At 42.0% G+C, this 13,013-nt stretch overlaps 1 protein-coding gene across 2 annotated transcripts in view; it reads right to left on the reverse strand.

Annotated features, from left to right (window-relative positions):
* The window catches only part of ROBO2 (roundabout guidance receptor 2), a 581,029-nt gene that overhangs the window by 194,062 nt on the left and 373,954 nt on the right, over positions 1-13,013 (reverse strand). For both annotated transcript variants that reach the window (XM_019528743.1, XM_019528742.1), the window contains exon 3: positions 10,886-11,006. In XM_019528743.1, coding sequence (XP_019384288.1) covers positions 10,886-11,006 — 121 coding nt within the window. The remainder of the gene's footprint in view (positions 1-10,885; positions 11,007-13,013) is intronic.

Genomic DNA, 13,013 nt, shown 5'->3' on the forward strand with positions numbered 1-13,013 from the left:
CCTCTGTGTGCTCCTCAAAAAAGTTAGATGACCATGTATAGAAAGTCAAAATCTAATTTAAGTGATTCTGACTGCCTTAATACCTTTTTCTGCCAAGAAAACTACTGGATTGTGAATGATGTGATGGTTCTTCTTCTATATACACTCAATTAGATTTAGAATTGTTTTCTCCTCTTTTACTAGAAGAAAGGGATCATTTATTTAAACTGTCTTTGTCTTCCAGAATGAAACATTCAAAGCTGTATAAAGGGTTTTTTTTCAAAAAGAAAAAAAAATGGCAAATATGGTGTGGGAGGGGCAGCAACCTTTTCCACTCCGGATTATCATAAAAAAATAAAAAAGAGTTACGCCTGTCTTTCCCTCTTCTGTACCAAGGGTAAAGAATGGTTCATTCTTCCCCCTTCCTCAATTTCTCCTCCATCACAGTGAGTGGCACAACAAGGAAAATTTGTGGAATGTACACAGTGGCAACATTTTTTGAAAAACTCCAGTAACTTCTCTCTGGGCACATCTACACATGCTATTCATTCACATTAGGCTTACTGCATAGTATTGACTTCCCTGGGAGAACTTCTACTAGATGCAGATTTGCTCCCAATGGGAGTAGAGTGGTACAGGGCTGCTCCTGCTCTGCTCTGTAATAGCCAGGGGGAGCTCCAGGTTCCTCTGGGAGCCAGCTGGAGGGCTGGTAAGGGGCATGGACCAGTCCCAATGTGCATGGGGCCAGGAGAGCTCTTCCAGCTGTAGTGGCAGCTGTCTCCTGGCCTCATGCACACTGGGAAGAGACCTGATGTGCATCAGGCCAGGAGACAGCTGCCCCTGCAGTGAAAAGAGTACTCCTGGCCCCATGCCCATTGGGACACACAGCAATCAACTCCCCACTGGGTGGGGTTTCCCTGCCAAAAAGGGGGTTAACTGGCAATTGTCCTGGGTGTGTGGAAGCTGTCAGCAAGCCTCCTGCTGGGCAGGGGAGCACAGGGCTTATCAGTAGCTGCCTTGCTTGGGTTCCCATCCTGCCCACCTCCCTGAGTAGCCAGGTCTGTGCAGGGGGTTGGACTCAATGATCTGCTCAGGTCCCTTCCAACCCTAGAAACTATGAAACTATGAAACAGGGGACAGAGCTCCTCGGTCCCAGCACTGAGCTGCACCATGACCAAGGACAGAGAGCTCCCTGTCCCCTATGGCCCCCTGGTGCCTAGGCTGACTGGGAGCAAATTTGCTCCCAGCCAGTGCCTAAACAAGCATTACTGCACAGTTAATCTAGTGCCTACATTTACAGGTACTAACTGCACACTTGTCTAAAATACTGCACAGCAAATGCCCTGCATGTGTAGATGGTGACACTTTACTGCACAGTAAATCTGCCTACTGTACAGCAAAGTGTCTCATACAGATGCATTCTCTCTCTCCAAATGTTTGCTCATATCTGTATTTTACTCTTTGAGTGAGTCCAAAGCAATGAGGAGGCAGGGTAGATATGTACCTTTATAAAATAAATAAGATATAAACATATAGAGAGAGCATAAGCTTTCGTGAACCTGCATTCATGTAAACTAGATGCTGTGAAAGGGCCTGCAGAAAACAGAGTCTAAGAAGAAGAGAGAAATTAGCATACAAAAGACAAGGGACGGAAAGAGGGAAGGGGGAGGGAAGGAGAGGGACAGAGACAGAGAGGGACAGAGAGAGAAGTAGGGGGAAAGGTGGAGGGGGTACTGCCTGAAGGGAAAAGCAAATGAGCGGTAAAACCATAGAAATAAAGGGAGTCACAAACATTGATCCAGGTCATCAAATAAGAATCTGCAGTTCCTGTTTAAACCATACTTAATGCAGTCCAGTATGTGGCTGATTTCTTGTTCTGCAATTTCACATTTAAACTAGTTTTTAAATTCTTTTTGTCTGAGAAGAATAATCCTGAGGTCAGCAAACTCATTGTCCAGGGATGCTGAAGTACTTTGCCACAGGGTTTTGTGCATTTCTGCAACTAATTGCAGATCTGTGTTCAATCATTCTTACACATAAAGATTGCCCTGCCTGTCCAATGTAGACAGGAGAAGGGCATTGTAAGCAGGTGGTGGTGTATATGACATTGGTAGAATTGCAGGTGAACCTTGCATGTTGTACATCTCATTAATAGGTACTCCTCATTATTAGGTCCAGTGATGATGTGGTCTGTATAGATGTGGCATTTAGATCTATTCCTTCCCATGTGTCCATGTTATAAAGATGTAATTGATGTACCTGAGGCACACCAAGGAATGAGAGGACAGCTGTGAAGCAAACAGACTTCCAGGTCTGTTGTAAATATGCAGTGGGCATATTTGTAGGTATAGGGAATTCCTACACCTGAAATACTTGTGTGTGAGGACAAAGTAGAAAAGGTTAAAGGCAACTGTCAGGGACAGTGGTCATTATGGCTTGTAATTTGTTCTTATGAAGAATATTGGTATAGAGAGATGTGACATTCACGGTAGTTAAGATGGTGTTTTCTGTAAGCTTGTCAATGGAGCCCAGTTCCAGACAGGGTGATCTCTACGTAAAAATGGATGAACACCAACCTAATGTCTATTGCAGAAAGACACAAAAGCCTGTGGAAGAACACTTCAACCTCCCTAGATACTTCATCACTGACCTTAGGATTGCTGTTCTCAGGCAAACAACAGTTAAAAACCGGTTGGAACACGCACACATGGAACAAGAAATCATCTACACACTGCACTGTGTTAAGTAAGGTTTAAACAGGGACTGCAGATTCTTATCTCATGACTGGGATTAATTTTTGTGACTCCCTTTGTTTCTATGGTTTACTGCTCATTTGCTCTTCTAGCACTGCCTCCCTCCCCCTCTTTCCCTTGTCTTTTGTATTCTAATTTCTCTCTCCACCTTCTACAGGCCCTTTTACAGCACCTGATCAAATGAATGCAGGTACTTTCTCTATGTACATATCTTATTTAGTTAGTCTATAAAGGTGCATATCTGCACTGCTTTCTAACTGACTTCAGACAAATTACTTCTCCAAAGCAATGTAGTCACCCTGCACAGTCCTATACAAACAGTGGAAGACAACTCTAGATTGGACTGGAGGACAACTCTGCCAAATGTAGCTTCCAGACTCGTAGTGTCTGGTGAAGGGGTGTACAGCACTCTAAGTGGCCTTGTAGATACCTGTAATGGAGGGAGAGAGCCCAAAGGCAGAGCCTGTCAGGCTAAGGTAGAGTAAGCTTTGATCTCCATAGGGAAGTCCACAGTACTGACTTTGCAGCACTCCTTGACACAATCTGAGATCAATTAGAGAATCTTTTGGTTGGAAACCAATGTGGGTTTTAATCTTTCAGCAGTGGAATCATAAAGCTGATGAAATCCCTGGAAAGGCACAGTCAAATGCAGGTAAAGGGACAAAGCTTTCTTTCCACAACAAGCATATTTAAATATGGTTCAGCTCTTGGAGAGAAAGGTTTTAGGAACAAAACAGATATGTGAATCTGCTGACTAGGATGAAATTCGCTGACAATTTGGGTGGAAAACTTGGGGCAAAATACAGTATATAGAGTGATCCATTAGTAGTGCCTAGATTTTAAGGCACCTTTCTTGCAGAATTGACAGCCAGGAATGAAATAGCAAGCACATGACCTTTGGGTTCAGATGTCTGGCTAGTAATGGCAGTAAAGACTTGATTTTAGGCTGCAATGAAAGACCGTTGTTACACTTGAAGGAACACTCTACTCAAGGCATTATGGAACCTGGGCAGAAGAAAACATTGGCCTTCTGCAGTGTTGGTGAGCTGAGATAGTGGCTAGTTGCATTTTGAAAGGGTTGAGAGATAGGTCACCACACTGCAATACTAAAAGGTAATCTAAGAGCCTGTGTATACAGAGAGACCTGCATGGCACCAGCCTTAAAAAACAGTCCATTTAACCAGGGAAGTTTATCACCTAGAGGTTTTTCTCTTCTATGGATGGGGCTGCTTTGCAGAAGAGAAGCAGACTTCTCCTATCATTTAGGCTGATATTTATAGTGTGTTGCTTTATGGTGGGAAAGACAAGGTCCTAGAGCTCTTCATTGAGCTGACCTGCAGGTCAGAGAACTACAACTGCATGGTCCAGACAGGAGCAGCAGGATTAGTTGTGCAAGTCCTACATGGCCTTCTACAACATCAACAGAAATAGAGCTATGATTAAGACTGAGTGAGTCCCCCAGATCCAGAGAAAGAAGGGAATTATGCGAGTAATGTAACCATCTTGAGCTTGAACTTGCACATAAAACAGCTAAGCTTTCTGACATCATTCACCTTTTTTTCTCAAAGTGCGGAAGTAACTGTTGTATAATCCCTTTTCCCTTTTCTTTTATAGTACTAAAGAAAGTAGAAGAAGCTGTCTTGTCAAAGCAAAATCTCATAAGAAGTGTCCATGAAAAGAGACTGGGAAGCCTCAAAAGTCTCTGACGGGGAAGTCACTGCTGAAATGCACAGTGATGGTGGGAAGGCAGTCCTAAAGAACTGCCTCTGTACTTCATGAGCAGGGAGGAAACTATCCAGGCTGGGATATTGGTGTTAAGATTGAAGCCAGATGCCAGGCTCTTCCAAGCTTTGTTGAGATTCTTACAAAGCCATGAATTTTCAGATCCAAAGGAGCAAGGAAGGGGATAAAAACACCTCATCCATAGACCCCAGGATATAAATCTTCCCAGAAGCCATCTCTGGGTCACGGAAGGACTCTGGTGCTGAAACTAGGGAACTCACCTAAATAGAAGGTCTGTGTCTGGCTGAGTCTGAGACTGACTATAAAGATTTACACAAGACGAGTCTAGAGTCACCATGCCTCTGGGTTCTCAACAGAATTATTTGAAGAAAGAGGAATTCTAAGGTTTATAATTCACCCTTAGTCAGTAAAAGTATTTCACAAGCTTGCTGTGTCAGGCACAGTCCCATTGCAGGACGTATAAAACAAAAAAAAAACTAGATAATGTGGGAGTAACAATACAAATGGTTGAGGCTGAGACCTGATCAAGGAATGCCCTCATTGCTTTCCATGGGCTTATGCTTACTGTACACTTTATGTATGGCACAAAGAAAGGAAGTCTAAAGTTTCAGTGAAAAAATAAGAGAGACCAGATAAAGGCCACAAGAAAAGGGAAGATACTCTTTGCCATGAGAGTTGCTGACTTGCTGAGGATATCTTTAAACTAGACATGTCTGGGGGCCCGGGAGAAGGTTCTGCTGCTGAAGCAGAATCTACTAGCCACAATGACACATGGGAGGGGGTTCAAACAACGGATGTCCAGATGGGTACTGACATCTTGAGGCAGAGATACTGAGGCAGAAAACCTGAGGTGACTAGGGGAGAGCTCAAATGCCTGTATGGGAATGCTAGAAGCATGGGAAATAAACAGCAGGAACTGGCACTCCTGGCTGATGAGAAATTTGACTTGATTGGGTTGACAGAGACAAACTGATATACAAACTGGACAGTAAATATTAAGGGTTACAGGTTTTATAGGAAGGATCAGACTGGGAAAAAGGGAGGAGGTGTGGCCCTCTGCATGAAAGAGCAGTACCTATCCCTTCAGGTGACCTTTGACAGCAGGGAATGGTCCCTTGAGACAATCTGGGTCAGACTACAAGGGGGACCAGGAGAAGTAGAGCTGACTGTGGGCTTCCCTCCTAAGAGGAGGTGAGTGATCAAGCGTTCTTAGGAGAACTGACAGAGGCAGCTAGTACTAGAGACATGATCATCATGGGTGACTTCAACTACCCAGATATCTGTTGGGAAGACCATTTAGCACCTCCAGAAGGTCAGCCAACTTCCTGACAACAATAGACGACCGTTTCTGACACAGGTTGTGGAAGGGCCCACTAGGGGCAAGGCCACTCTGGATCTAGTGCTGACCAAAGGGGAGGACATTGTAGGTGGCCTGAAAATTGGTGGTACTCTGGGCAACAGTGACCATAACCTGATATGATTCACTATCCACCATGGCAGGGGACCAGACTTGATGATTTTACAGGTCCCTTCCAGTTCAATACTGCTATGATTCAATTATTTTAAAAATAAATAGCTGTCTAAAAGTTATTTGAAACAAAAAAGAAAAAAGGTAGGAAAAAAAAGTTTTGGAAAAAGAGCTGTAGGACAAGTGCACAATCTGGAACAGATGGCAGAACCTCTTTCTTGAGTTTTAATAGTTCAGACAACATGAGGAGTGGGAAATACCCTCCGTGCTTTTCCTTAGGATATGCTTGCTATATACTTACTGCTAGGGTAAAAATATCTTCAAAACGCCGGTCTTTGAGATGCAAGTATACCCACAATGACATGCACATAAAAACAAGCACTTGAAAAAGAACTTAAGATATATTTAAGCATGTTTTGCTGTGGAGCTCTTTAAATGGGGTGGATATTTATGACATCATTTGGATGACTATTTTTTTTTAATCCAAATAGCTTCAATGTTCTCAATGCCCAGAAATGAAACTATAAAGAAGAAAGGGTGAGCGCTGGTCATACCACGTTCTTCCAGTTTCTTAGTCTGTGTGTTAAGTGAGCAAGTGAAAATATGATCAGAAGAATGATAGTTATTTATTCAAAAGACATTCTTCCAAAGATGTACTATGGCCATTTTTCTTGGCAATACAGCACTTACGTAGGTATCATAAGTTTCTATGACTTATACTACTGATGCTCACCCAGCATGCCATGAGATACTTTTAAAGGTGCTGTGAAGTGCAAACGCCTACACTAGATTCATAAGATACACAGCGATTTCACATAGGAATCCATAGTGTCAGAAACCTTCTGGCCTGTTGTGATCTGAGTTCTGTTCATCAGAAGAACTGCAATATTACTGTTTTACAGTTAAACAGTGAGTAAAACATAGGAGCTAGAATTTTTCTGAAGGTTGCCTTGTGTCTACTGATGGATGCCCTGAGTCTAAAAAGGTTGAGAACCACTGCCTTAAACATTACAAAGGCACTATGAGTTCACACAAAAAATATGTGTAGTGTAGAAGTGTTGCAAGCATAATATACTAGAACCATTACATGTTAGAGGTGTGTTTTTTCTCGCGTCCTCTCTGACAAGCATGTATATACAGAGCCACATCCCGGTGACAGCTTATTCTGAATATTAGGTTGGAACAACTAAGATGTATTCAGTACCTGCTTCCTACTAAGCTGATTACCCTATTATATCCTGCTATCTGCTGGTAGCAAGCATCTCTCTTTACAATGTATTACAACTATCATATACTTGCCAGTCTTTCTATAAACAATTTGATAACTAATTACAACTACATGACCAAAAGGAAAAAACAGTTTGACCCTTATCTTCAAAAAGCCACAGACATGCATAAATTTTTGTTTGTCAGAAAATGAATTATGAATTTATACGTGATTTAGGCAGGTTTGTTTTCTCAGAGCGTGGTTAGGAATCTTCCTGTACTGGAACTGAAACTGGGACATGCTGAAGTGTCATGATTCTTTCCCAAAGGCCATCATCAGGCCACAGAGTACATTGATGACTCCAGGCCTCTAAGAGGATGAAAAGTGGGGCATAATAACCTTGTTAGAATGTCTTCTTCCCAAGGTATTCTTTATCAAACATCATGTCAGTTTAAGGCATAGCCCTTTATGGATAAGGCTGATGTTCCCTGAGGCTGCTGACCAGGCAGCATCTTTCTAACAGAGACATTTCCTCATTCCACAGAACAATGATAACTTTAAAAAGGTTCATGTATTCAATGAAAGGAGCTAAACTCAGAGAACAACTCAGAGAACTAAACCAAATCAATTTACTTGTTTAACTTTTGTCTTAAGAATTCAAAATTAAGTGAATACATAATAAAAATATATAGTTACGCTGCCTCTTGAAAGTGCTAGTAGTTTAAGAAGCAATCCTTAATCCTTTCTTTAAAGGCTACTGTTAGATTCTGAGACAGACTTCTTGCTCTTTTGCTGCTTGATTATTCCTGGGAGCCAGAGAAAGGCACAAGCTAGTAGTGACCTTTGGAAGACAGGACTAGCAAAATGTTATTCCGTTACAGTGTTACCACTCAAAGAATCAGAACAATTTGGGTGGTTTGAATTATATAACTGATTAACGTGAGGATTTTGTTCTGTGATAGACTAGCAATTTTCTGTCTCCAATTTATGTTCTTTCTTTGAACACTGAAATACTGCTGTCTTGGATCTGTTTCATAAACATTGAAAAATATTATAGTTCTCCATGTAGAAGGTGTTCACAGGGCATGCTTGTTTTGTGAACAATTCAGAATTCATGCTTGCTTTGTGAACAGAACTGTGCACCTTGGGTAGATATAATATACTGGCACAGAACATATCCACCTTTTCATTTTACCTCTTCTGTGTCCGCTCCTTTCATTCCTTTCCCTGGGTTTTTATTTACCCTCTCTCTCTAGTTAATGCAAGAAAGGTACAGTCTCTTGGGCCAGGAGTCCTGGCTGTTCCCATTAGGGCACCAGTTACCACCATACCTACTCAGTTTTTCCACAGGCAATGCCTCAAGCTACATTCATTGTAGAGGGAACCAGAGAGCTGTTGTGAGTGGCATGCAAAAATTAAGTTTGGGTATTGTAGAAAAACTTTCTGAGCCCAAAATAACGAGTATCAGATTCCTGGAAAACTGAAAACCATTGTAGAACTGCTCCATTTTCTCACTGAGTATCAGTGTACATGAAAGCTCCCTTCACAGGCAGCTTCCAAGGGTAGAAGGTATTTTTTTTTTTTTTTAGGAAGAAGAGTCATTAATCATGAGTTGATTAATGTACTTTTCTTTACCATAATCAGTACTGACCATGCACTTGCCAGTAATGTTATTAAATCCTTTTAATTTCCTAGTGAAGGCAGGTTCACTTTCTGTCCTGGATTTATTTCAACTATCAAAACCAACATTTTTCAAACCAACTAAAGTTAGGCACCTACATCCATAATTAGACATTGACTTTAGTGCCTAATTTTCATTATCCATCTTTGCCTTCCATGGTACTACTGCTACAGCAAAAAGACGGGAAAACAAAATAGTCCTGAAGAGTTACAAAACTCTGGATGTCAAGGGAATTCTAAGTACAGATTTCCTTATATAGACTAACTCAATTATGTGGGATTAAAACTTCTAATTTCATTTACCACTGACTTTGTACTGTACCAGGAAAATAGGCACAGACTGTACTTCACTGGTTGATTGCTATGATTATATCCTGTAGCAAATTTTCAGAGTACTATGACTGACCACAAAACATTTTGCAGATCAAGGCAAACCTAATCTTTATAATGGCTCCACAGGATGAAACGTTGACATGCATATTTCACATCATTTTAGTTCTTATATTCGTTTCATTTAACAAATTATGGGATTTCTTAGGGCCTTTTCATTTTGGACTTAAATCTGCTTAGTATCTACAAGGAATGTTATCAAGGATTACTAGTATGCAAACTGATGAAGAAATGCTGTCACTTTTACCTCTACATAAAGATATCACCTAAACCTCCCTTTTAATGGAGGTAACAATAATCCAATGCAAATATATTTTTTTGCAAGGTGCATTAGTTCCATTGAGAAAGTTGTTTCTTCCACCACACAGTAAGCAGAGTGGAAATCTTGCAGTCCTACCCAATACTACCTAATGGCAAATTTTCATGTAGTTGTAGTCAGGTTTACTAATAGGAACCTTTAATGTCCTTTAGAAGCTTATGACAATTTTTTTCAAGGTGAACCATCATATTTTGATCTGTGAGAATGTGAACACAGGAGACTCAGGGCTTGGCGGGGAGCGGGGGGGGGGGGAGTTGGTAGGCCACGTTAAATACAAATATTCTAATTAGGAATGTATGTTCCATACTACAAATTAGCATCCTATCAGATAATATGCAACTTGTAAGTCAGATTCCCTTGAGGTATGGAGTTGTTCTCTATTGGCAGTTTTACTATGGAATAGAGACTCCATATTGTGTCAAAGGAATTGCCAGGTAGGAACATTACAGGGGTGGGGTACGTGTGTGTGTGCAGTTTGGGGTGGTGGTGGTGAGAGAGTATACATTTATATTACTGATTTTTTTCATCTTCCTGATTGGTTCCTACAGAAATGCTGTTAATAGTAGATAAAAGTACCACCTTACTTGTTATCCACTAGCAACTAGGTTGGATTTATCTTTAAACTCACTCTAGTACTTTTTCTCTACACTCTCCCCATGTGGGAAATGACCAAAAACAATTGCTTGCATGACCATCAAAGTTTAGAAACTCCACCATCCAGTAAATTGATCAGCTTTTGATTCATTCAGCAGTACCAGGAACCAAAGTGAGGTCTCAGGCTTAAAGAATAAAATTGATTTTGATGCCCTTTTAAAGAAGAACATGAATAAAAATATCTGTATAGTTAAGGAGCTGATCTCATGAGTTTATCTAAAGTCTTTGTACCAGTTGATCCAGCTCGTTTGTGCTCTGCTACAAAAGCTTTGATCTCACAGCCCTTAAAGGAATTAGAAATTATTTAAATAGGCAATGCAAAACCAAGCCTCTGTCAAGCAGACACTGTCAACTGTATTAAAAGTGGCTCAATTATATTTGGTAATTTTGTGAGGGAGAGCATTATCTGTTGGATTAAGGGTTCTAAGTTTATGCATTTCACCATGGACCTCCAAGTAGATTTAAATTATGTACTTGGAAAAAAAATACTAGTTCTGCTTAGTTCTCTACTTATAAATTGCAACCGTTGAGACCTGTGCCTCACAAAAAGCTATGAAATTCAGCTTGTACGTAAGCAATTGCATTGCGTCTTGTTAACCTGATTTTGTCACATACTTTGACAGCTCAGCCAGATCAATTCAGTATATTGCATTTGTAGTAAAAAAAGAAAATGAAAGCCTAAGAAGTTTTACCAAAGACAGTAAGCTCTGCTGGATCGCTGTCTCGTTCGCCCACCATGTTTGTTCCAACACAAATGTAAGTGCCCGCATCACTCTTTCTTGTGTTTGAGATCATTAGTTTTCCTCCTCGTATCTGTTTGGAAAAAAGAAAATACATGGCTAGTCAGAACTAAAGGGAGACTCAGATAGAGAGCTCCAGTTTTTAGCTTGTTTAATTTTCTTTTTTTGGCTTCTTTTACTTAAAGATTATAATACCATCGCTTTGGTATTAAATCAGAGGCATTGTTAATGGCTTCTAAGGTATAGTTTATCTTATTGGACTTTTTCAGCCTTGTCTCAGGCTTTTGTTTTGTTTTGTTTTTATAATATGCCCCTAAAGTTCCAAGTCAGCATATTTTTTCCACTTCCTGTTGGTTTTGTGTATTGCCTGCCATTCTGGTATTGGTAGCCCTTAGTATTAGGTTTATTTTATAAATTTATTTCAATACCTATTTAGTTCTTGTGTACTCTTTTGTAGCAGAAGTTTCTCTTCCAGTCCTGGCTGCTGCAAAGGAGACTGAACTCTAAACCACGTAATCACCCGCCCCAGCTCTTGAACTAAGTGTATTTTACTCTCAGAATATACAGTACACAGGGGCTGCACCTACCTGTGAAATTAACATGACATAATAAACTCTGGAGCACGTTTGAGCTGGAGTCAAGTGCCCCTGGGCACAGAATCTACACATGCACCAAGGACCACAGCAATTTGATCTGGGGTGGAGTAGCCCTGGGCTGACAGGGGGTATAGAGAGTCAGCCCTGGGCTCCAGGTGGCAGGGTCAGGTAGCAGAGGGGCTGGCAGAAGGCAGGGGTCTGGCCCTCAGCTGGCTGGGCTGACTGGGTACAATTTGTGCCCAGTGGTCACCATCTACATGTATGTTTAATCACACGTAATGATTCCGCCATAAAACAGCACCGTCCCCAACAGTACAATCTTACAGTAGAGTTAATTAATTTAATACTGGCACACGTGTAGATTGTGACGCTAAACTGCAGAGCTAATTAGTCTGCTCTACAGTAATGCGCACATGTAGATGCACCCAAGGAGAAGTTTGGTTAAAGGAAGAAGCACAGATCAGTTCAGCAGAATGCCAGCTAGTGGGATCATACATGGCTGCCAAAAGTTAGAACAGGATATAAGTTGCTTTAATGTACGTTAGTGCAACACCCATTGTAACTCCAGACTCGTATGTAGCCAACTCCCTGTCACTTCTCAAATTCTAAACATAGACTATCTGGACACATCCACACATGCAGCATGTGCCCTTGGCCCTTGCAGCAGCTCAAATAGGAGTGGCACAATTTGTGCTAGGGATTTTTGCCTCAGCACATGTGCCTGGACATGCACTTTGGTGTGGAGCAAGTTGTGCCACTTGGGGAAAAATGACCCTGTCCAGCTCCTCCCGGATCTGCAGCCAGGGGAGCTAGAGGCTGGTCCCCAGGTGCTGGCCCCAGCAGTATAAAAACCTGCCCTGGTGAGCAGCTCAGGGCTATTTACCCTCAGGAGCTTCTGAGGCCCAGCCACTTGGTATTTGGAGACACTACCTCTTGTGCCACATGGACTGCTGAAGCAGCCCTAACATGGAGTGCCCTCGTACTTTCTACCCACTGCAGCAGTCTGGCAGTGGGGGCTGCTGCCTGGCTGTGACCTGCTGCCAGCTGCAGCAGAATACACCCCTTTAGACTAAGGCTGCGCCCCTGCCAGACCCGGATGGGGTTCCCTGGCTCTGCCATCTGGGAAGTTATCACCCAGAAGACGTTCTCCCTGTGGTGGCCTACTTTAAACTGTCAAAGCATGTCCTCTTGGCCCCAAATGGTAGGGCTGTGCAAAGCTTCAGGTGGTGATTCAATTCGGAGGAGATTTGGCCCCATATGATGGCTGAATCTCCGAATCCAAATTGAATCAGGGGACCAATTTAAAAGTTTGAATCAATTCAAAGCTCTCCAAATCTTTTCCAAAGATTCGGACAGCTTTGGTGATTCGGGCAGTCCCCGGTGACTGCAGCAGGGAACTGCAGCTGAACTCGGAGCTGGTAAGTACTAGAGGCGGTAGGGGGAGGAGGGCAGAGGGGACCATGGGGGGACCCCTGCCAGGTCCC

The sequence above is a fragment of the Crocodylus porosus genome, unplaced genomic scaffold (assembly GCF_001723895.1).
Source record: "Crocodylus porosus isolate Cpor-Errol unplaced genomic scaffold, CroPor_comp1, whole genome shotgun sequence".
Taxonomy (NCBI): domain Eukaryota; kingdom Metazoa; phylum Chordata; order Crocodylia; family Crocodylidae; genus Crocodylus; species Crocodylus porosus.